This window comes from Pelodiscus sinensis, chromosome 2 (assembly GCF_049634645.1).
Source record: "Pelodiscus sinensis isolate JC-2024 chromosome 2, ASM4963464v1, whole genome shotgun sequence".
Lineage (NCBI taxonomy): Eukaryota > Metazoa > Chordata > Testudines > Trionychidae > Pelodiscus > Pelodiscus sinensis.
This window is the reverse complement of record NC_134712.1, coordinates 144,866,893-144,892,279: the sequence shown is the minus strand read 5'-3', so window position 1 is coordinate 144,892,279 and position 25,387 is coordinate 144,866,893. Positions and strand designations below refer to the sequence as shown.

General features: G+C 44.7%; 1 protein-coding gene across 1 annotated transcript in view; it reads left to right on the top strand.

Annotated features, from left to right (window-relative positions):
• The window catches only part of LOC102447295 (dynein axonemal heavy chain 5-like), a 296,662-nt gene that overhangs the window by 6,118 nt on the left and 265,157 nt on the right, over positions 1-25,387 (top strand). The window contains exons 3-8 of the mRNA XM_014581788.3: positions 3,005-3,093; positions 8,229-8,417; positions 8,521-8,595; positions 10,336-10,425; positions 15,062-15,133; positions 22,574-22,675. Of these exons, the coding sequence (XP_014437274.2) occupies positions 3,005-3,093; positions 8,229-8,417; positions 8,521-8,595; positions 10,336-10,425; positions 15,062-15,133; positions 22,574-22,675 (617 nt within the window). The remainder of the gene's footprint in view (positions 1-3,004; positions 3,094-8,228; positions 8,418-8,520; positions 8,596-10,335; positions 10,426-15,061; positions 15,134-22,573; positions 22,676-25,387) is intronic.

Below are 25,387 nucleotides of genomic sequence, written 5' to 3'. Positions count from 1 at the left end.
AGAACGGGGTGAGGGAACCCCGAACTAGCTGCGCCCCCTCCCCCCAGAAGACCGCCGAGACACGCCGTGGCGGTCCCGCCACCTGCATCCTCCATGGTGAGAAAAGCTGCTCCGCATCTCCCTGGTTGCTGGGGGGGGCCCCCCAACAGACAAGGGAGACGCGGAGCAAAGCCGCGGAGGACGCGGGCGGCGGGACCGCGGCGCGTCTCGGCGGTCCTGCTGCCCGTGTCCTCCGTGGCGAGAAAAGCCGCTCTGCGTCTTCCTGGTCTGCTGGGGGAGCCGAGACGCGCCGCGGTCCTCCTGACCCCGTCCTCCGCGGTGAGAAAAGCCTGGTCTTCGGGGGGGAGGGGAGCGCAGCTAGTGTGCCCCCCCCCCCCCAGCAGACCAGGCTTTTCTCGCCGCTTCAGTTTCAGCAGCAGCTGAATCAGGACGCCTGGGGTAGAGCAGCTGGGGGGCTGCCGGGTTGGTCCCACAGCGCCGAGGTGTGGCGCTACTGGACCAACCCAGCAGCACGCCAGCTGCTCTGCCCCAGGCGTCCCCAAGAGCAGCTGGGGTGCTGCCGGGTTGGTCCCGCCGCGTCAAGGGTCGGCACTACCAGACCAACCCAGCAACACTCCAGCTGCTCTGCCCCAGGCGTGTCTGATTCAGCCGCTGCTGGTCAGTTTCAACAGCGGCTGAATCTGGACGCCTGGAACAGAGCAGCTGGGGCGCTGCCGGGTTGGTCCCCACAGCGCCGCACCTCGGCGCTTCGGGGACCAACTTGGCAGCACCCCAGCTGCTCTACCCCAGGTGTCCCCAAGTCAGCTGCTGCTGAAACTGATCAGCGGCTGATTCCAGGAAGCCCGGGGCAAAGCAGCTCTGCCTCGGGCTTCCTGTAGTCAGCCGCTGGTCAGTTTCAGCAGCGGCTGAATTGGGGACACCTGGGGTACAATATGTACCAGTTCCGACTTACATACAAATTCAACTTAAGAACAAACCTACAGTCCCTATCTTGTACGTAACCCGGGGACTTCCTATATTGGCATTCGAAAAGGTTCAGAAAAGGGCAACAAAAATGATTAGGGGTTTGGAAAGGGTCCCATATGAAGAGAGATTAAAAAGAGGAGACTAAGGGGGGATATGATAGAGGTCTATAAAATCACGATTGGTGTGGAAAACGTGAATAAGGAAAAGTTATTTATTTATTTATTTATTCCCACAATATAAGAACTAGGGGTCACCAAATGAAAATTAATAGGTAGCAGTTTTAAAACAAACAAAAGGAAGTTTTTCTTCATACTGCACATGGCCGGCCTGTGGAACTCCGTGCCAGAGGATGTTCTGAAGACTAGGATTTTAACAGGGTTCAGGAAAGAACTAGATAAATTAATGGAGGTTAGGTCCATCAATAGCTATTAGCCAGGATAGGTAGGAATGGTGTCCCTAGCCTCTGTTTGTCTGTAAATGGATGACAGGAGAGGAATCATGTCATGATTACCTGTTGTGTTCCCTCCCTCTGAGGCATCTAGTATTGGCCACTGTCAGAAGACAGGATACTGGGCTAGATGGACCTTTGGTCTGACCCAGTATGGCCGTTCTTATAAGGTATGTAAGTGGATATTGATGCTGGTAATTTCCTACATTTTTAATCATTATGTTAAAAGGAATGCATTTAAGCAACCTCATGTATGGGAATATTACATCCACTAGGGACCAGGAAAAACATATAAGACACAGAAATATAATTCTTGGACAATAAAGGCTGCTTTATCCAGAAATTGGAATTAAAAAAATAGCCAACATAAAAAGTTCACAGAGTCCTTTTAACTTTTACTGGAGCACAATTTTAGTTTACGTCTGTGTTATTTGTCTGGAATCATGCAGTGGAGAATTCTTTCACATCAGTGAGATAGAAGATTGATGAAGCAGCAGATGTATGCTTTTTAAAGAGAGCTCTTGAGTGGGTAAAACATTTTCTGTCAACATCAAAGCAGAAAATTAGATTCTTCTACTAAACTACAACTCCCATGAAGATCTGTGTAGGCATTTAGAATATTTTTTATTTTATTTTCAGTGGCAAGTTTTTGCCTGATAATATTAGGTTTTCAGCCGGAATTTTTTTCATATTGACTGAATTTTTTTAAAATTTACTTTCATTAATTTTTCCACTGGAAAAATTGATTATATTCCATCTATCTCTAGATAGCACATACTTGATGTATCTCAGGATCCTAGACACACACATTCACTAACTATTGGAAAGCAGATTTTAATATTCATGATAGCATCAAGAGGCCCAATCAGGATGTACCAAGGCTTCATTGTTCTAGATGCTGTACAAACATCTATGGAGACACAATCCCTACCGCCAATGAGCTTGCAAGACAAGTGACATACAAAAGGCGGTGGGAAAGATTTACAATGAAGTATATACATTTACACATTTTCAATTTTCTTCTTCTAATAATTATAAATGGTCCAGTTCCACAAACATTATTTTCCTTGAAGAGCACTGCACTCCAAATTAAAAGTACTGCCTACAGAGTAAGGTACAATTTGAATAAGGGTAGCAAAATCAAGCCCAAAGGTCTTGATTTCATAGAAGTTCTGTGACAGAGATCGGTCTTGAGGAGAGCACTGACATTTTGGACAAGTTCAGGGAAAGATTTGCATTCTTCTTGCTTGTTTTATGTATGCTTGCGAAGCTACAATTAGTAGCTTTCAATTAGTATCTAACAAAAAAACCCCAGATGATTGTGCATGACAATCGTACTATTGTGCATGACAAGTGGTACTATTTTGTGGTTAAATAGATAGTCAGTTTGACTTGCACCAAGGAAGGAACCACTAATCTATACTTTCCAGAATTGTCCTGAGTTCCTTTTCAAAGACAGATGCTTTATAGCAGTGTTCTTGTCATCACTTTTGATTGCTGGTGTCAAAGATGCCCTGTATCTGTATTGCATATACTGCCAGTTCATATGAATAACTACAGCTTGTCATTCCTTTATCATTGATGGTGAAGCAAAGGGCCACAGGCGTGGAGGTGCTTCTAAGAGGATCCCTGAGCCAGGATCAGCTATAACAGTGTCATCTCCAACTGCTGCTTTTTCGGCAAGTGATTTCATTTCAGTATCTCACCACCTAACTTTTATCTCTCATCTATAAAAACTTTTCCTTTACAGATAATGCTGGAAGGGTTTATTGTCAAAATGCAGTTGCTAAATTTGTTACAGACTGGAGGTGCCAAGACCCTGGTCCTCGAAGATATTTACGTTAATTTCCTTTGAAATCAATGGGAATTAGGCACCTGCATACCTTTGAGGATCTGGGCCTAAGTGCCTTTTGTGTGGTGCTGAGTTCTTCAACCTCTGCCAACTGCAATGAACAGCAGGTCCCAGGAAGCCCTCATGGCATGAGCAAAAGCAGGCCTGTTATTTTCTGTGATTGTTTGTTTGTTTGTTTCACTGGTTCATTCCCTTTCATTGTCTTTGTAGTTTAAAGGTAATTTAGGAAGATTTGACTAAGTATTTCACTCAGGCCATGTCTAGACTACAGGCTTCTTTTGGAAGAAGCTTTTCCAGAAGAGATCTTCCAGAAAAACTTCTTCTGAAAGAGAGCATCCACACTGCAAAAGTGCATCAAAATAGCGATCTGCTTTTTCGAAAAATAGCATCCACACTGAATGGACACTATCTCGCGTTTCAGCTGTGATTACTATGGACGGAGTGGCCACCAGGGCACCTGTGCTTTTTCCTCTTTCTTCTTCTTTTGAAATAACTCCCTCTTCGCTGTCCACACACGCTTTTTTCCGAAAGAGCTTTTTCAGAAAAAGGCTTCTTTCTTATAGAATGAAGATTACCAATGTTGGAAAAACCCCTCTGTTCTTTTGATTTTATTTTGGAAGAACGCAATTGCAGTGTGGACATAATTGAAGTTTTTTCGGAAAAATGGTCGTTTTTCTGAAAAAAACTCTGTAGTGTAGACATACCCAAACAGAGCAAAGGAAGCTTACAATATATTCCAGATAATTCAGGTGACAGGTGTATCCTCCTTCTGCTTCCAATCATGATCTGAATAAAAATGTCAGTATGTGGTACACCTTCTCAGTGTCACAGTCCTTTCCCAGAAAAGAATATAAAAATATCCTACAGCTTGATCAGCAACATTACTATCTAAAGCCTAAAACTGATAATATTGGATCAGTCATATGGTATGTAAAATAAACTTTTATGCAAAAGATATACTGTAAAACAGTTCTATAACAGTGGAATTGTCAAAAAACCAACAAAGCCTAAATAGTGTGTGTGTGTATATATATATAAATTATGCTTAATTAGTCACTTTATGTTAATTATGCTTAATTAGTCAACTTTCATCATGGGCATATTGTAAAACAAGAAAATCTGTTACTGGCATGGAAGCCATAGTTGATACATTGGTAATAGAGGTGGCTCCTGTGTGGATCAGAAAAACATGGGACTGCTTGGTAACTCACTATTTACACCCTTTCCTGTGTCCTGGGCTCAGAGAGGTAAGAGAAATGCTTCTGAGAGTAGGAAAGGATGTTTAAAAACATCAGGACAGATTTTCGTGTGTGCAAGATTAGAGAGTAGGGGCAAAAATGGCTTTAGGCCACATCTATGCTCCCCTATTCAGTGACAAAATAGGGGTCAACCCAATCTCTGAGGCAATTAAGAGCACACTAATGGCTGCTGTAATTTGTGCCTGACTGTCCTATGCTGGTCCATTAGCTGGGGATTGCTGCAGTAAAAGGACACTGTGGCCACATCACATTTTTCCCAGCCTTGCCTTTTGCATTGGGAATAGGGAGGAAGGGAGTTGTAAGAGCCACTAAGGTAGCCCCAAACCCGCCCAGGCAGTCTCCTGCAAATGATGGCAACTTTCAGGTTGGTGATTAAGATACCTGTATGAGGGTATGTCTACACTACAAAGTTAGTTCGAACTAACGGACGTTAGTTCGAACTAACTTTAATAGGCGCTACACTAGCGCTCCGCTAGTTCGAATTTAATTCGAACTAGTGGAGCGCTTAGTTCGAAATAGGTAAACCTCATTTTACGAGGATTAAGACTAGTTCGAACTAGCTAGTTCGAATTAAGGGCTGTGTAGCCCCTTAATTCGAACTAGTGGGAGGCTAGCCCTCCCCAGCTTTCCCTGGTGGCCACTCTGGCCAACACCAGGGAAACTCTATGCCCCCCTCCCGGCCCCGGAGCCCTTAAAGAGGCACGGGCTGGCTACGGTGCCCATGCCAGGTGCAAGCCTGCCAGCACCCAGCCAGCAGACCCTGCACCTGGCACGGATCGAGCCAGCCACCCGATGCCCCCCAGCCCTCCCCCACTTCCCGGGACCAGGCTGGCGGCTCCCGGGAGCTTGCCCAGGACCGCAAGAGGCGGGCACCCGCCTGGGCTAGTGCGGACATCGTGGACCTTGTCCACGATCTCCGCACTAGGCACAGGAAAGTGTCCGGCTTGGGCAGGAGAGCTGCCAGCCTGGCCACCCAGGAGCAGGTGTGCATGAAAATCAAGGGGGTCCACTGAGACCCCCGACCCTGAGCCCTGAGCTTAGAATGGCCGTACTGGGTCAGACCAAAGGTCCATCTAGCCCAGTAGCCTGTCTGCCGACAGCGACCAACCCTAGGGACCCTGGAGGGGATGGACCGAAGACAGTGACCAAGCCATTTGTCTCGTGCCATCCCTCTCCAGCCTTCCACAAACCTTGGGCAGGGACACCACTCCTACCCCCTGGCTAATACCACTCCATGGACCCAACCTCCATGACTTGATCTCACTTCCCTTTAAACTCTGTTTCAGTTCTAGCCTTCACAGCCTCCTGCAGCAAGGAGTTCCACAGGTTGACTCTTTGCTTTGTGAAGAACAACTTTCTGTTACTAGTTTGAAGCCTGCTACCCATTCCTTTCCTTTGGTGTCCTCTAGTCCTTCTTTATGGGAACTAATGAAGAACTTTTCTGTATGCACCCTCTCCACCCAACTCCTGCTTTTAGAGACCTCTATCCTGTCCCCCCTCCGTCTCCTCTTTTCTAAGCTGAGAAGTCCCAGTCTCTTTAGCCTCTCTTCATATGGGACCTGTTCCCAACCCCTGATCATTGTAGTTGCCCTCCCCTCTCCCAGCCTCTCTCTTCCCCTCTCCCACCTCCTTTTCCCAGTCTCCCCCAGTTTTGTTCAATAAAGACAGATTCCATTTTTGAACACAATTGTCCTTTATTTTGTACATCGGGAAGGGGGGCTAGGGAAGGGTAAGTGGAAGGAGGTGAGGGAGGAATGGGGTACGAGCCCCCGATGGGGAGGACTGGGCTGGCTCTGTGGGCTTCTGGGGGTGGAAGCTCTCCTGCAGCCCCCCGATTGCCCCCTCTCCCCAGATGGCAGCCTGCGGCAAGTGCAGCCGGGCTGATGGCCGAGTGGTGTGATGTGCCCAGTGTGGGCACTCCGGGCACTCCAATCCAGGACTGGTTTTCAAGCGGGGCACCCCTTAGAACTGTCTGTCCGGGGTGGGGGTTGGGTCCCTTTAAGCACAGCCCTCGGCTAGCCTGAGACAGCATCTCCACACTCTAAGTCCTCCTCTGATGCCCTGCCGGCACTGCTTCCGGCCATCCTTAAGCCCTGTTCAGGGTCCACTTAATGTGGACATGCTAGTTCGAATTAGCAAAACGCTAATTCGAACTAGTTTTTAGTTCTAGACGCGTTAGTTCGAATTAGCTTAGTTCGAATTAACTAATTCGAACTAAGTTAGTTCGAACTAACTCTGTAGTGTAAACATACCCAGACTGCTTTATGCTGCAAGATCCTACAAACCAGAGGATTTGTTCAACAGAATGAATCTTTATTTTCCATTTTCCTGAAATTTTGTATTTTTCATATAAAATTAGTAAAGGTTTGCTAATTATTCCAAAATTTCTTCTTTTGTCTGTATGGGCTTTTCCCTTTCCATTTCTAATATGGTCCTTCTTTGAGCTACGTCCTAAAGCCTAGTTAAACATGATCCATTGAGAGAGGAGAGTGAGGCTGATGCTGATTTTTCTGGGGAGATTCTGACATAGTCCGTATTCTTTATGAAATTATGCTTATGATATTAATATGACATAACTGAGATGTGCTTTAGGCAAGATAACCCATCATTGGAAGGGTTATGATGTATTGACTATGATTATTCTATTTGTATGCATGTATCATTTTTGTATTTGAAGTTAACAATGTTGACAGATGTATCTGTGCTTCAACGATGTGACTTTGAGTGATGCCCACTGCTAACACTTCAAGTACAGCAATAGAAAATCCAGACAGGGCTGATGGCCCATCAGCAAGGATAATGGGTTATGTGAAGGCTTGGGCTTCTTGCAGATGCTCCATACTCTAACTGTCTCATGGATGCTGTGATGTTACAGAGTCAGGTGATCCAGTCACCTGATACTAATCTCTGTCTTGGATTGCTGAGCTGCTCCCTGGGATGTAGGAGGAATCAAAGAAAGGATTCTTACATTATGCAGATTTTATATAAGGCAGGGGAGAAAAGCAATGAAGATCTTCAGTTTGCTTTTCTTCTGCCTCCCCATCCATAGATATTTGAAAACACCTGGGAACAAAAGTACTGGAACTGAAAGGGGGAAAACTGCTGGACTCAGGCTAGAAAGATATCTCTGGCCTATGAAGGAATCTACCTAAAACAATATTTAGGGTGTAGAACTACTATTCGTAATCATTTACTTCAGTAAATCAAGCTTAGTTTGTGTGATTTGCTTTATTTTCACAGTAAGTTTCTTTGTACTGTGTGCTACCTCATTAACCACTTAATATACACCTTTTGTAGCTAATGAAAATACTTACTGTTTATAATATAACCCAGTTTATGTAATTTCTAATGAGGCGGGGGAGGGACAGAAAGTTGTGCACATCTTCTTCCACACCGAGGGAGGAGGTTAATTTCATATAATTTTGGGTTTGCACGCCTAGAGGTGAACAACTTGGAGCTGTGGCAAGTCCCTTAAGCTGAGCTTTCCTAATGCTTTTCTCAGTGTCTGTATCATTCTGCAGTGGGGTGCAGCCCTGTCTGCATGTACGGTGGAGGAGGCATGCAGGTGTGACCTGCTACCATCAGATCTTCTTTTTCAAATAATATTTGACACTGGGTTAAATGCAATGGCATATGCTCCTTAAATTTTAATGAAAAGAGGGCTGAAAAATAATATAGTTTTTAATACATTTTTATCTTCTAGCCAAATGGGAAGAAAAATGTAGTTCTATCCAATGAAGCAAAGAAAGAATTGGCCAAGCAGGCAAAAGTTATCAAGGAGGAGAGAAGAGCTCAGTTAGATGACAGACACAAGTATTTGATACTAAGATTAGCAGATGGAATAGGCTTAAATGAAGAGGAAGTAGAAAACTCTATTATTTCTGATGAAAAGGTAATATATATTTTATATTTATTAAATATGTGTCCTAAATTGTCATACATCAAACTAGTCTCAGAATATTTTATAATTAACGAGCACCGTAATTTTGTTTTAGTTTCAGCTTGTAGGAGAATTCTTTGCAGTGAGTGGGCTTAAAAAGTTACTTTTCTTTTACCAAGATGGATGGCAGGTATGTTTATATCATTACTGTTGCAAATAGCAAAGTTGGATTAAAACATTTTTTGAAAAGGCAATTGAGTATCTCAGAAAACTCAGAAAATCTTAGAGAATGTTTTCTTATGTATACATTTGTATTTAGAAATCATAGTTCTAATTCCTCTCCCTTTGAAGTCACTAGCAAAAATCCCCATTGAATATAGTGGAAAAGGAGCAGGCCCTCTTGGGCCTTGGGTATGACTATTCTTAATCTCAGTAGAAAACAGAAGACTCAGAAATGGCAAAAAGAGGAAGTTTATTCAGATTTCAAAAGGGATTGACTGTTTTCTTTGGCAAAGGACAAAAAAATTGTTCACTGTGATAAGGGACTCAAACATTAGGGAAACTAATTATGAAAACAGGAGAATTGGACCAACTCTTTCATTCTTCCTCTCCAGTCTGAGCCATGCTCAGCTCTCGTGACAGAAAACCTCTTATTCAAGAGAGCAGGAAAAAAATGAAAAATTAATCCATTCCTGCTAAATCACAGTGGCTGCATGTTCTTCTCCATTCCATACTCTCAAGTAGGGTAAAGGAGCAGACTAGTTGTGGAGACAAGATAGGAAGTGGTGCCCCTGTTCTAGGTTTCTCCCTCTCTGAATGAAGGCTGGTTGAGGCACCCCCATTAATAGAAAAGGTCAAGTCCTCAGCTCCTACTAAGGTGATTTTGTGATGCCACAGTAGCACAAAGGGACCTTAAAATTGGCCTACAGAGGAAATGGAGGATTCCTCCAGCTTATATTGGCTTTCCCTGAGTCCCTTCATGTCGCCCAATGCAGGGGAAGCATATTGAAGCAAGAGGGGGCATTTTGGCACTGTGAAGGGGTAGAACTGGAATGTGATGTACTCCACTGATTCCCTATCAATAGAATGGTCCCTTGGAGATTGTCCTGGCTGAGGTAAGATAGAACAGCCCTGTTGCTGCTCTGACTGGTTCTGGAGGCTGATTGGACTCTTGCTGCCCCCAGGATAAATAGTAAAGGTAACTTAGCCTTCTTTGCCTCCTCACCTCCTCAGCTGCCTTCTGTTTACTTGGTGCATTGTAGGTTTGTCGGGGTTGTTTTGGGCAGCAAGAATACTGCTGGGAAGCAGTCTCTATCTGGCATTACCCCCTGAGGGATCTGGCGAATTTCAGAGCAGAAATACACACAGAAGTAAATTTTACTCAGACATTAATGCTTCTTCCCTTTTTCAGAAGGATGGGAAGGCAGTGTGTGCAAGCACAGTAAAGGGAGACAGTGACAGCAAAGCTTTTGTGAGAGCTAAGTTTTCAGAGAGAGAGAGAGATGAAAAGATTCCCTTGCACTTTCTTCAAGATCCTTCGGGGTTGGACAGTAAATTCTCCATGGATCCAGAAGCTGTGTAAAGCTACATAGCCATGGTCTCTGCTCTTTCCATGTGGCTTTGAACAACATAGTCGCATGAAGGAGGCTTTCCTAAGAATCATTGCAAATTAAGTTTTCTGACATTTTTTTTCTCCCTCCTCCAAGTGTTTTCAGGGGAACTTTTAAACCAATTGCAGAAGGCTGTGATTGTGCACTTGTTACTCAGATAAAAGTGAGCCAAAGATAATGTCTGGGCTGGTGGATTAATCTCTGATTCAGAATAAACTATAGTTACAATTCATACATTTCAAGTAGCATGAATCAGTAATGATTAATTATTTCCTTAGAATTTGATTTTAGTAACATCTTATTTATAATTTAATTGGCAGCAAAAGTCAAATGTTCCTTTGAGGACAGATGGGTCTTCCCCCAGTTCACTTTTGCAGAAGAAGTTATTTATTACAATGGGTTCTACTGAGGTATGATCAATGTATTCCTTAGATTACATTTATGAATGCTTTGATAATGGAAAATATGGTATACTGGCAAGTGCTAACTATGGTGCAATGTTAAAATAGCTTTATATAATTGTTATATATACTAACATCTCCATAATTGCAAGATCTCCCACCAGATTATAAACTGAGATGGTAATTCTACAGGAAAGTTGACCGAGTTCATTGTCAGGAGAGATAGTCAAATAATTCACTGCTAATAGTATTGTAAGTGTTGGCTGTTTAAAACAAATTAGTGAGTGTAATTTACTATCCAGTCGTCGTCTAGTTTAGAGAGAGCCCACCACAAAAATACATTTTTTTGTTCTTTAAAATGTAAGTATTTTTGAGTCTGTATATTTTAAAAGATAAAAATTATGTGTATTTTTCCAACAAAAAGCTTTTAGTTTTGGCTCAATCCTACTCTACATAGGGAATTCCACCCATATCACTGTAATATTTGTACATCTTCTAGTGACATGTGGGCTCAGCCTTGAGTAGTTTTAATAGACAGCTGAACAAATTTATGAATGCAGTTGTGTGATGAGGTTGCTTGTGATGATAGGGGGCAGGATTCAACTGCTCTGGAGCTTACTTCTAGTTTGTCTTATGTTCCTAAAGTTCACACTGCAGGGTTTAGGCCTGCCACTGGCTGGAGTCAGGAACAGATTGCCCCGAGATATCCTGGGAGGAGGGTTTTTTTAATCTTTGTTTTCCTCTGCAGCACCAGTGATGGCCACAGTTGGAGTTGGGACATTGTGTGTGGTTGGCCAGAGCTCTTAGGTAGCACAGAATTTTTTTCTCTCTCAGGTGCTTGGCTGTCTGGTTCTTGCTCTTATGCTCAGGTTCTAGGACAAATTCTCAGTGATCTTGGGGGAGTGTTTGTCTGCAATGTCACTTGGAAGAACTATCTGCCTATATCTCATTTAACCATTTCCATGCCATTGTGGGGGTACTGGTGTATCTCAGTAGCTCCTATTCTCTGCCTAATTCTAATCTCCCAGGGTATGTCTACACTACAAAGTTAATTCGAACTAACAGACGTTAGTTCGAATTAACTTTGATAGGCGCTACACTAGCGATCCGCTAGTTCGAACTTAATTCGAACTAACGGAACGCTTAGTTCGAACTAGGTAAACCTCATTCCACGAGGACTAAGCCTAGTTCAAACTAACTAGTTCGAATTAAGGGCTGTGTAGCCACTGAATTCGAACTAGTGGGAGGCTAGCCCTCCCCAGCTTTCCCTGGTGGCCACTCTGGCCAACACCAGGGAAACTCTACTGCCCCCCTCCCGGCCCCGGAGCCCTTAAAGGGACACGGGCTGCCTACGGTGCCCGTGTCAGGTGCAAGCCTGCCAGCACCCAGCCAGCAGACCCTGCACCTGGCACGGCTCAAGCCAGCCACCTGCTGCCACCCAGCCCTCCCCCTCTTCCCCGGGACCAGGCTGGCAGCTCCCGGGAGCTTGCCCGGGACCTCAAGAGGCGGGCGCCCGCCTGGTCCAGTGCAGACATCGTGGACCTCGTCCACAACCTCCGCACTAGGCACAGGAAAGTGGCCGTCTAGGGCAGGATAGCTGCCAGCCTGGCCACCCAGGAGCAGGTTTGCATGAAAATCAGGGTGGTCCAGTGAGACCCCCGACCCTGAGCCCTGAGCTTACAATGGCCATACTGGGTCAGACCAAAGGTCCATCTAGCCCAGTGGCCTGTCTGCCGACAGCGGCCAACACTAGGTACCCTGGAGGGGATTGACCGAAGACAGTGACCAAGCCATTTGTCTCGTGCCATCCATCTCCAGCCTTCCACAAACAGAGACCAGGGACACCATTCCTACCCCCTGGCTAATAGCACTCCATGGACCCAACCTCCATGACTTTATCTCACTTCTCTTTAAACTCTGTTCTAGTTCTAGCCTTCACAGCCTCCTGCAGCAAGGAGTTCCACAGGTTGACTATTTGCTTGAAGAAGAACTTTCTGTTATTTGTTTGAAGCCTGCTACCCATTCCTTTCCTTTGGTGTCCTCTAGTCCTTCTATTATGGGAACTAATGAAGAACTTTTCTGTATGTACCCTCTCCACGCCACTCATGCTTTTATAGACCTCTATCATATCCCCCCTCCGTCTCCTCTTTTCTAAGCTGAAAAGTCCCAGTCTCTTTAGCCTCTCTTCATATGGGACCTGTTTCAAACCCCTCATCATTGTAGTTGCCCTCCCCTCTCCCTCCCTCTCTCTTCCCCTCTCCCAGCTCCTTTTCCCAGTCTCACCCAGTTTTGTTCAATAAAGAGAGTTTCTATTTTTGACCACACGTGTCCTTTATTTTGTACATCAGGAAGGGGGGCTAGGGAAGGGTAAGTGGAAGGAGGTGAGGGAGGAATGGGGTACGAGCCCCCAATGGGGAGGACTGGGGTGGCTCTGCGGGCTCCTCGGGGTGGAAACTTTCCTGCAGCCACCCGATTGACCCCTTTCCCCAGATGGCAGCCTGCGGCAAGTGCAGCCGGTCTGATGGCCGAGTGCTGTGATGTGCCGAGTGTGGGCACTCAGGGCACTCCAAGCCAGGACTGGTTTGCAAGCGGGAAACCCCCTGAGAACTGTCTGTCCAGGGTGGGGGTCGGGACCCTTTAAGCACAGCCCTCGGCTAGCCTGAGACAGCAGCTCCACTCTCTAAGTCCTCATCTGATGCCCTGCCGGCACTGCTTCCAGCCATCCTTAACCCCAGTTCAGGGTCCACTCTGTGTAGACGCGCTAGTTCGAATTAGCAAAACGCTAATCCGAACTAGTTTTTAAGTCTAGCTGCGCTAGTTCGAATTAGCTTAGTTTGAATTAACTAATTCGAACTACGTTAGTTCGAATTAGCGCTGTAGTGTAGACATACCCCCATAGATTGTAATACCTTCGTCTCATTTCAGTTGTTTGGTTTAGTGTGCGGGTGCTGGGTGCTGTTGGTGGCCTATGATATACAGGAGGTCAGGAGGTCAGACTAGAAGATCTAAGGTCCTTTCTGACCTTAAACTCTGTGGCTTTGTCAGCAGGAGCCACATGATCACATAGTATACAGCTGATTAGTACGGGGTAGATTGACACCCTGGTTTGTCACAAACTAGGTGTTTGTGTAGAAGAGTCATCAGAAAAGGCAAGTTAAAAATGTGTGTTTTGCAGTAGAGCAAAGAATGGTGAGGTTTGTGATGATCTTTAGTTCCTACGGAAGTTTACACCACGTTCTAAACCTTGAAAGTTCGGTCCCTTGTGCAGATGAGCGTTATCAAATTGTAGAAAGTCCTATTGTGCCTAAGGAGTTGAGTCATGGTCCTTGTTCTGGAGCTTCAGTGATCTTTTAAATATGCTATGCCCAGGCTGTTGAGTGCCTTCAGGATAAGGACAGAGACCTTGAACTCGGCTTAATGTACTATGGGAAGCCGGGGTAGGGCCTATGTTGCTGAGGAGATGCACTGCAGTATTCTGTACTAGTTGGGGCTTCTTAATGAATGATGATTTCATGCCCAGACATATGGCATTGCTGCTTTCCAGATCAGAAGTGGCAAAGGCATATAAGCTAAGGTCATGACATCCACTAGTATGGGGTGGAATACAACTGGGGATTCCTAGAAAGCGTTACTCATGACTACTGCTTTGTGAGAACTGAGGGTCAGCGAAGAAACCAAGAGCACTCATAAACTGTGGATGTGTCCTTCAAGCAAGGGACACTGCACTATGGTTGTAATTTTCAGAGTGCTTTCCTCAATTTACCATATAAAAAGAAGAGGGACAAATTACAGAAGGGAGAGAAAGAAGTGAAAACAAATCCCAGAATCCAAAACCGTGTTAGAAAACTGAAGGGTTTTTTTGTATCAAAAAGACTATATCAAAATGTTATGTAAACTAATTGAACAGAATTTGCATTAAATTTTTCTGACAGAAAAATAAAGGATTTAGACAAAATCATAATTTTTTGCAGATTTTTTTTGACAAAACCACATTTTCTGACAGAAAAAGATTGTGTGCAAATATTTTTGACCATCTCTGGTTGCATATCTGTATGTGTCTAGCACAGTAGGGCTCTCATTTTTGATTGGGGTTCCTAAGTGAGACCATTATATAAATACATTAAAAAAGGAGATTATTCAGATTTATAAGATTTTCATTTTATTTTAAAGCTTGGTTGGCTATAATACTTTTAATTTATCCAAATGTTGTCTGAGAAATTGATAGTGATGTTTGCCCTTAGTTCTAATGCGCCAAAAAGGAAAAAAAATATGTTTGACATTTAAAATTGTATGTGGATTAGAAAAAATATACCTCTAGGAATTCTTTTAATTACATAAATGTAAGGAAAGAATATTCCAAAATGGCTCCTTCTGGCCTAAAAATACAATGAATACAAAAGTACTTGAAACGGTTGAAAATTTAACATTTCCTGTTATGTTCAGTGAATTAATGCCAGCTGAGCAACAAAACTGTGATTGATATTTGAGAACCAGGCATTTGCATGTATGTGTACAGTAGACTCAGTAAATAGTCCATTAAATATTTTCAAGAACTTGATTTTCTTTATAATTTTGTTTTCCACTCTTTCCAATCTGTTGAGTGTATTGTTTTTACTTGTAAATATTATATCTGTCTGTTTTACAGGCCTTAACAGGAACATGTGCATTTTTCCTACGGACTACAGATAAAGCAGTAACGACAACAAATATTTCTCAGGTCAGACAACAATCATGTAATATTTAACGCTTGCTTAACATTTTGGACTTGACTGCAAACAGGATCAGCAGGCAGTATATGCTTGCAAAGGGCTAGTAGGATATGTTGGAATGTCCCTCCATGATCTGGAAAAGATATTTACAACCTGGCAGTGTTCAATGTGAATAATTATTCAGGATTTATGCACATGATTTATGGCTAGGTCTAAATTACAACTGTTTTCCGGAAAAAGCAATTTGCGTAGCTTTTTCTGATTGCTTTTCCGGAAGAAGTTTTTCCACCATTTGGCTCCATCTAGATGGGGCCAAATGGCAGAAACGCCTCCTTTTTCAGAGGAGCTCTTTTTCCTTGTAGAATGAGGTATACAGGGCTCCTCAAAAGAGCGTGTTTGCTCTTCTGCAAAAAAAAGTGGAAGAGCAAATGTGTTCCCTGCACATGGCAGAGTTTTTCTGGGATACCTCTGGTATCCCGGAAAAACCTGCCAGTCTAGATGTACCCTATGATAAATGAAGAGGTGATGACCCCGCTCATGAGTAAATTCCCTTATTTTCCAATGTGAAAATGTAAAATTCAATAGTGAAAAATTTAAGAGTCTAAATCTGAAGACTTAACTCATATGATTAATTTTTACTCATGCAACTAACACATATGAAGTAAATGGGGCTGTTCCTATGGCTAAGGGTTGTGAGATGAGGCCTAAGTCCAGAATCATAATTAGAAGACTAAGGAAGGATACTTGGGATTCAAACCCAGGGGCCGAAGCAGACTCAATATACCATTGAGTCAGTGAGACACTGCGTTTAATGGTGAGCAAGGAGGTCAGTATTAGGGATGTGAATGGGTAACAAGTTAACTGATGCGCAGGAGCAGCCACAGGCAGGAGGCTGCTCCAGTCTCACCAGGCTGCAGGCTGGGGCTGAGAACCAGCAGCCCTACAGGACCAGGAGCCAGCAGCCGGCAGCCCCAGGGGGCTTGCATCCACAAATCCGGCAGCTTTGCAGGCTGGGGGCTACTCTGACTGGGCTGAGTCAACCCTGGAGATCCTGGTTAATTAGTGAAACATAACTTTTAACCAGTTAACTAATTAGTCCTCCAGACAGCAGGACTAAAGAGAATTCTGATGGACATAGCTACTGAAGCTAGTGAACTTAGTCTTTCTAAAAGAAATATACATGCATACCAGCAAAGGTGTTCACCTTATCCAATACACTATTATGCAGCTTATCAAGACATTTTCAGCAGAAAAAAGGAGCTGAGGACGCTTGGCATAACTCAGGATTATATTCCTCCCCCCCCTCCCTTCTGATTTCAACAGGACCATGTTGCTGGCTCTAAGGCCCTTATTCAAAAAACCATTAACTTGTGTTTAACTTAACCATTTAAGCATAAAATTCAGTCAATTCCTGTTCAGAAAAGCACTTACACTTAGAATTAAGCAAATACTTAAGTGTTTTGCTTACTCAGGGCCCAAGTTAGCAGACAGGTGAAATTGAGGCTTTGTTTTTCTGATAATTTTAAATTGTCACCACATTCAAAAACAATTTACAATTAATTAATTGTTTTTGTTTTTGGAATAAAGTGGTGTGACTGTTTATTTGACATTGTTTAATGTCTGCATCATCTTGAATCTGGGTGAATTAAACATCTGTGCCCCAATCCTGCTCAAGCATGTGTTTAAATTTAGCCTCATGTGTGGTCATCCTACTAATGTGAGTAAAAGCTACTCATGTGTTTATATGTTTGCAGAATCAAGTCTTGGTAACATCAAACACAAGTGTTACTAACAATTGGCTGCAAGCCGTGCTTTCCTCTACCCACTGTCAATTCAAGTTCCTTTGCAGCTATACAATCAAATTATGCAAACACCAAATTGAACAGATGCATCTTTTAAAACATTAAAAAGCAGATATTCCCTAAAACTAAAGATAACATATAATCCAAAGCATATCCCTGCCCCATACCGTAAAATACAATTTAATATTTTCAGAGATTTGGAGAGGTTGTCATTTTCATGAAACACAAAGGGAATCCAAACGTGTCAAATTTAACATTCAAGAATAAAAAAAGAGAGTCTGAGTCTATACCCTTCCAAACTATTGATACGTTTATTTATGGAAAAGCTGATGAATGCTGTTGCCCAGTTTCTTTCCTCTTTCATCACTAATGGCTTAATGCCCCCCATCTATGGACATTATGAGTGGTCCAATGTTGCTGCTGGAGACTCCAGGACTAAGTCCATCCATCATCTCAGGCTACCAGATTTTCTGCTTTTGGCAGAAGAGCAAGGTGGTGATTCAGTTTCTCCCAAACATTTTTTTTTATTATTTTAATTGTTCATTTTTGCGCAGTTGTGATTTATAATCTTCCTTTCTTCCTTGACCCTCCCCTGGATGGGGTAAAGACCAGGGTGATGGTTGCAGCCACGTGAAGCAGGCACTTCACCACCTCCCGTCTAGACTCCTCAGCCTCCACTCAGGCATGGCAGAGCTGTCCTATAAACACTGGGCTAAATCTAAGCGGTGTTCCCCATGTGAGGTAGCGTTTACAGTTCTACATAGAGTTTATTATTCTCCACCTCTTCTCTGCCAGCCGACCCTTGCAGTGCCAGAGTCAGGTGTCCCCACCACGTTCTAAAAAAACCATGACTCCAACGTGAAAAAGCCTGACCAGGAGTTTCTGAGCTTTTGGGCAGGGAATATAAAATGAAGAGGATGCTAGCTGGGCAGCTCCTCGCATAAGTTCTGCAACAGACCTGGCTAGAGGGAGAAACATTACTGAATGGATCTAAGGTCCCCTCCCCACCAAGTACTGAAGTGAGTACTTGACTCTCAGGAAATTTAAAATTCAGGGCTCCTACTCTGCTTCTCTTCTGCCCACTATGAATTGGAGGATTCTCATGGTGCTCAGGGGTGCTGCAAACCTCAGAGACTTTGGGTCACAAAAAGCAAAAGTAAGCGTGTCCCTCACAAGGCAGCAATTACCGTGAATTAGTGAATATTACCCGTGTGTTATACATGTTTTACAAATCCTGCTCCCCTCCCCTTCCCCGGGGTATACATGTCCATATATTATATAAATTGATTGTCACTCCAGGAGCATCAGTTCCCCTAAGCATCTTTGCCTGCCCCCCCATTAGAACTGGGTTAGCTCCGCTGCAGGCAGGGCCTGACGAGCTTCCAGCGCGTCTGCTCTGCCTTTCCGTTCTCCCCACCCAGAGGAGGGTGGGTGGTGCCTGACTGTGGCTGCGTGGGGTGCGCCTGGGCATGAGCGTGGCTCCCTTCCTGCAGGCCGGCTGGCTCGCTTACAGCAGGATGGCCATTGCCTTGTGTCTGCTCTCTACGCACTGGTGTTCAAGTGCCCAGGGCTGCTGCAGAATTCTCTGCGCGTTATACACGTCCATGGGCAATTTATTATTATTTTTACACAGGATAGAAAAACCTCAGGTAGTACAAGGGTACGGGTTATACATGGACGCGGGTTATATACACTAATTTACAGTAGTATTCTTAAAAGAACAAGTGAGGTGAAGATCAGGGGTTAAACACCTTCTCTGTTGCCTTCCCCAGAAGCAGTGTTTGCTGGGGCTTTTCTGCTATATTTGGCTCCCTGTGGTACATCTGGGTTTGCAGAGAAGCCTGGCCTTCTTATGCAGCCCTACCCTCAGTCTGCAATGTAGTTGAAACTGTGCCTGACAGGCTTTTATCCCAAAGACTCTTGCTTTGTCATGGACCAGAGCTCAGGTCAGGTTCAGGCAGCAGTGAAATAGGATTTGTGCCTTGTGATCGTCAGCCATATACCCTTCCTCTGACAAGGAAAAGAACTGAGAAAAATCTCTATCTGAAAAGCAGGGAAAGGTCTTCATCTCAATGACCCCCTTTCATCTGCTCCACAGGCTGGCTCCACAAGCAAAAGGAGTATTCGTGGCAGGGTGTGACCAAAACAAAGGGACACAGAAGTGCACCGTCATGAGATTATAGCAGGGTAAATGAGAAATTACTAGCAAACCCGAGGGAGCAGGCGGGAAACCTTTCAGGCTCCCAGAGGCTACTTCCACAAATGAGTTATTTTATCCATTACCCATCCTTGGCTATATGGTCTTGAGGTCATGTTGAATAGCATGTTACCTCTGCTCTTAAAAAGCCAGGAGAAGTAACACAGATGTGCCACAAACTGCCCCACAAAACCAGCTGTACTCTTCCAAGACAAGATGTCAAGAGCATGCCCATAAACCATAAAACTGATTCCACACTGCGCAGCAATTTGAAAGCTTCAGTTAAAGCTTTGGAGATCAAAGGCTTTTCATATATTCAGTAAGTAAAGCCCTCTTGGTATAAATTAGTGACTCATCTATTTCTGTTGTTATGATCATGGCTTGCAGTGAGACCTCTCAGGTCAAACCCTTGATGTGATTTGTGGTGTGCAATGGTTTCCAACTTGATGAGTACAAAGAAGCCATGTTACACTCAGAACAGCAATCAGTAACCCTAAACAGATACCTTTTGCATCCAAACCCACAGGTGTGGAAACATTTGAGGACACAGTAGAGACATTAGTAACAGAGGCTGAGTCTACACTGTAGCTTTTTCTGATCACTTTTCCGGAAGAGGGTTTTTCACCATTTGGCCCTGCCTAGATGGGGCCAAATGGCAGAAAAGCCTCCTCTTTTGGAGGAGCTCTTATTTCTCATAGAACGAGGCATACTGGGCTTCCCAAAAGAGCGTATTTGCTCTTCTGCAAAAAAAGTGGCTAGGATTAGTCAGGCCTTGTGTTGGCTTCATTTCTGAGTGGATCTTTCAAACTATCCTTCTGAGGACATGAGACTATGCAAATGATGCAATGCAGGTGTCATTCTCAGATCATATCCAAATATCCCTTTTGAGTAGGTACGAACAAATAGGCTGAGAGGCAACCCAACTGAAGGAAAGTAACCTACTTTCCATTAGGTGTTGGCTTATGACTGAGACACGTATATTTATATTCCTTCCAAAACTAGGGAGTAGCCAGACATTACACGTCTCCATGGCAAAGAAAATAGTTTTCTGAGCAGAAAAGAATCTACAACCTTTCAAGACACTTCACATAAAGTATACAGAAAAGAGGGAGAGTTGATGTCCTTCTTGCCATCCTCTACTGGCTTTGAAGGCACTTTGGACTTGCTAAATAGCCAAGAGCCCCCTCACTGAACCTTTCAAAAGCTTCTTGAAGCAGGAACTTCTTCATGTAGACCAGGACAGGAACATCTACACTTACCATTCTGGGCATCAGAAGAGAAGTGTAGTTCAGTATGGAATCTCCATTAATCTCTGATACAGTTTGGTATCCAGACAGAACTCAACTGAGATATTTCATTCACTGATCTGGTCAAATTTACATTTCTGGTGTGAGGGAAAACAAAGCTCTTCAGGGCAGGGATCTCTGTTCCCTCTAATGTTTTCCATCCATGTGTGAAATAATTTTTGTTATGGGCACTGAGGCATGTGTGGATTGTGCACCAGTAGAAACACATGCAGCCAACTCTGGGGGCTGTGGATGCTCTGCTAATCAGCAGGGCGGTATTTGACTCTTTCCTGGGTTGCCACTAAGTGCTCAGCTTACGTGGAATACCGGCAGGGACTGCATCTGTGCAGTCCTCAGTAAAACGGTGTTTTGGCCTGCAGCTGATACAGTACTATACATACAATAATTATAGTAAAGTTCTGCTTGGTCTCAGTTACAGTAGAGTTTCTCCAGAATAATCAGATTCCTACTACCAAGCACTAGAGAAACACAGGTATCAGCCCTAGCAGTGATCTGTGGTAGGAACATTGTTCGCTTCATCTGAGTATCATAAAATGTCATGGTTAATCTGAATGGGTACGTCTAGACTACAGGGTTTTGTCGACAGAAGTTTTGTCGACAGATACTGTCGACAAAGCTTCTGTCGACAAAGAGCGTCTACACTACATTCAGTTCTGTCGACAAAGCAAGCAGCTTTGTCGACATGGCAGTGTAGACGCAAGGACAGTTTACATGTAATAACACCTTCTGTCGACAGAACTCTGTCGACAGAAGGCATTATGCCTCGTAAAATGAGGTTTACCAGCGTCGACAAAACTGCTGAGTTCTGTCGACGTTATGTCGACAGAACTCAGTGGTAGTGTAGACGCAGGTATAGTTTTGTCGACAAAAGTCCACTTTTGTCGACAAAACTCTGTAGTCTAGACACACCCAGATTAGACAAGCCTATGTCTAGTCATTCTAGTCTCTATTACTTCCCCAAAGCAGATTTTGGAATTAATTCTTGTATCTCTACAAGAATCATGCTGTTGTTGAAACGGTTGTTCTTATAGCATTTTGTCCATGGTAAGTTCTTTGCAAAATTCTTACAAAATAGTTCTGCCTTCTTTTTGTTCTAGGCCTTGATACTGATTTGATAGATTTGCCGAGGCATCCTTTAGTAGGTAGGTGCTGGTAGGTTGGTTCCTTCATAACTCCTTAGTGTACAAAGATTTTGCTTTATCTATGGGGAACTTCCATTGTAGCTTGTAATTTTACTATAAGAATGAAAATACTGCTTATCTTTCCCCCATTACTCCTTTGGGGGTACCTCCTGTTAGTGATGAATGAGGAGAAAGGCTGAGCAACAAACTGAGAAATTTCTTACCTGATGATTTTATTTCTGGCAATAGCTTCTCTTTTGAGTTCAGTTCACCCTGGTTGTCTTGTGTATGACCAGAATACTTTCTGTTCATTAAGATTAATGCATCTAACTCTCTTAAAGTTTGTCATGGGACTCACTCATTAGTGTGGCATCTCCTGCGGGCCGTCATGTGGATTAGCACTGCTGTATGGTGTCCTCTTTTTTGGTGGTGCCTCGCTTGTCATTGTCACCACTTGCAGGCTGCCCTGTCTGAGGTTGTTACCTTCCTGCGGCTCTCCAGGAACCCAGTCCTCTCCTTTGGGCTTCCTGCAGCAACTGACCACCTCTGCCCCGGTAGCTCTTTTTCTATGAGCCTGTTGGACCCTTATTGGCTCCTCCTTGTAGCCTCTCTTAGGTTGGCTGCTCTCTGTGCAACCTCCATAGCCTACTTTTAACACGTTTTCTGCCAGTGTGGTGCAAGTTATAATGCTAATAATTGGTTACTGGAGTATGTTTCTATCATTGGAAGAACTCTTCTTGGAAGAGTTGAGCTGAAGGGGGCAGCTTAGTTCTGGAGCCTCCAGCAACAACAATGGTCTGCCTTCAAACCCCATAGTTGGAGGCCATAAACACATTAGTGATGAATGACAAGAGAAGCGGCTCACAGAATATTACTAGGTAAGAAATTTCTCATTTCTTTAAAATTTACATTATAGTGTGTGTACACCTGTCTTAAATGTTACCGATGTTCACTCAGTAGGTCACTAAACTGCAGAAGTTTCATTTAAGTACATTCTGTTAATTATTTTTTCTCCCCAAAGGAGGTAAATTTTGGCATGTTTGATTGTACTAATGGAAGTATCCTTCAAGGTCTGGAATTTTTCTTGGCCCAAGTCATGGTGCCAGCACTTAAATCCCAGCAGGTAAATAATAAGTATGTTTTCTTAACTCATTTTAAGTTTTGTCTAATAGCTGTTGCAATCTCAGTTGTAAATCAAATGAGCAGAAGAGTCTGTCAAAGAGAACAGAGAATAATATGAAGGTCTCTAGTAGGATATGGTCAGGTCCTGACATTTTTATCTGGGAGTCTGAAATCAATATTTCATGTTCATTTTTCATATTTAAAAGTATCATGACTTAAAAATAGCATAATGAGGTAAGAATGATAAGGCAAGAGAATAACTGTGTGAGTGATGCGAGAGTAAGCCTGAGTAACAAGAAGGGTCAGTTTCTCTGGATTGCAACATAGCTAGGCCCAGGTTTGAATCCAGAGATGTGTACAGTTAGAGGGTCTACAGCACTTTAGCACAGCCTGCAAGCAGTGTTCCCTGTGGCCACCCAGGAGAGATTCAAGTGCCGCTCAGCTGATTAGCAAAGTGCCCACAGCTGGCAACATATGCTTCCATTGGTGGTGAACAGCCACACATGCCTTGGTGCACATTACAAATTTTATTCAACACATGGATAGAAAAAAATTAGAGGGAACATTGCCTTCAAGCCCGCACCTACTGGTTTTGTGGGGCTGTCCAGGGGTCTTGATTTAATTTGTTAAAACTGAAGATGGGACCAAACTCAAACCGAGCATGTGAATATCCTCAGATGCTGGGTTTGAAACTAAAACCGTATTTTGGAGCTTGGGCCTTGTCCAGGGGCGGACTGGCCCAGCAGGATACCGGGAATTTTCCAGTGGGCCATTGGCCAAAGGGCCGGTTAGTGGTTGTTGGAGGAGGAGGGGGAAACCCGGCAAGCCACTCCTGGAAGTGGCTGCTGGAGTTCTGGCTCTGCACTGCCCTTTCTCCCCATCGCCCTTCCCCACTCCAGAGGCGTAGCAAAGTGGGGAGGGCGCCAGGCTGGGGTGGGTCCGGGAGCTGGTGTCCAGTCTCACTCAGTCTGCATCAGAAGCGGGGCAGACACTGGCCGGGGGGGAGGATTCCTCCTCTCCAAACTCAGCCCCTTAGAACAGAGACACGGAATCTCCTGGCTCCGGGGGGGTTGCTTGGACAAGCAGCCCAGTCTAGTTTCCCTCACTGTGAGGCAGCAACCACAGAGCCCTGCTGGGCACTGGCTGCAGAGCATAGCCCTGCCTTTCTCCAGCCCTCTGGCCCACCCAGACCCCTAGGGACCTTCCTCACGTGCCTGTGTCCCCTCCACCCCGGCTGTTTCCAGTGGCAGACACGTCCATAAAAACCCTCTGCCTGGAGAGGAAAATGGGGGAGCCCAGAACATTTCCAGACACGTCCCATGAGCCAGTCGGTGCCAAGACTCCCGCAGAGGGGATATAGGGTTGGCAGCGGGGTAAGAGGTAAATCAGAGACTTGTGCAGGATCCGGACTTCTGGGGCCCGATCACAGACTCCAGCCCCGCAAACTGGAAGGCAGAAGGTGGGGGAGGAGAAGGGAGAGAAATAGGGGGAAGGGATGGGAGAGGAAGAGGCTTGCGCTGACAGGAGGGTGGTGAGGGGGTGGGCATCAGGAAAAAAGGGCAAAGGGGGCAGGGGCTGTGAGGGAAGGGGGAGGCACCAGGAGGGTACAGGGGTAAGGGAAGGTACAGGTGCCAGGGGATTCTGGGGGTGAAGCAGAAGGGCAGACACCTGTAGGGTAGGGACCAGCACCAGAGGAGAGAGGCAGGGCAAGTGTGTAGAGGGAGGTGTTAGGAGAGGGGATGAGGAGGGGTAGCTCACATGATCAGAGTGGGGATACTGGAGGAGTGGGCACAGGGGGGAGAGAAGGGCTTGTGGAGGGGGGCAGGACTCAGGAGGGCTGAGGGCAGTGAGAAGGGCAGGAGTCTGAGTCAGGACAACAGAGGAGGGTGAGAGGTTGGGGGGCAGCAGGCACCAGGGGAGCTGATGGAGCAAGGGGAGGAGACATGGCAGCAGAGGGAAAAGGCAGAGGTTTATAAGATATTTATTAATAACTTGGGTGCCACAGTGGCACATCCAAACAAGCCACATTAACTCAGTACTGTTGCACAACACAACATTCATTCTGCTCATGGGAGGAAACTCTTAGAGGGAACATTTCCCCTGCCCTTGAGTTAATGTGACACACATTGGGTTAATGCAATTGCAAGATAGTTGCATGAGGGGATTTGGTGGGGGTCAAACTAATCCCTATTGGTAGGAGGATGGTGGGAAAAGTCTTTAGAGAGGGGTCACATGACACCTTTTACTTCTGGTCATGTGTGATCTCTCCCCTAGAGTGTTATCTCCAGAGGCATGGCTAATGGGAGTCAGGGGCATGGTTAACAGAGGTCAGGGGTGTGGCTAATGGGGGTCAAGGAGTAAAGAATTAAAAAAAAAATTCTTTTATGTGAAAAAGTGGGCTGTTCTCAACCCATTTCCCGGGCCTATTTTGATTGCCAGTCCGCCCCTGGCCTTGTCTCTAGTAAAAACAGATTCCCCCCCCTCCCCAGTTTCATTAGAACTATGTAAGAGGGAATTTTGGCCACCACTCCACATCCACACTATGCTGCTTGTTTCCTTTTGCCTCATCCACGCAAACTCCCGTTGTCTTGCCTTCCTTGTCCTTGTAGCACACCGTGTCCTTTTTATCACAGTGAAGTACTGTGTCTGGGTTTAGCAGGGACATAGCAGGGAGACTTGCCAAAGCTTCAGCCCCTGCAAAGTAATTTGGTGT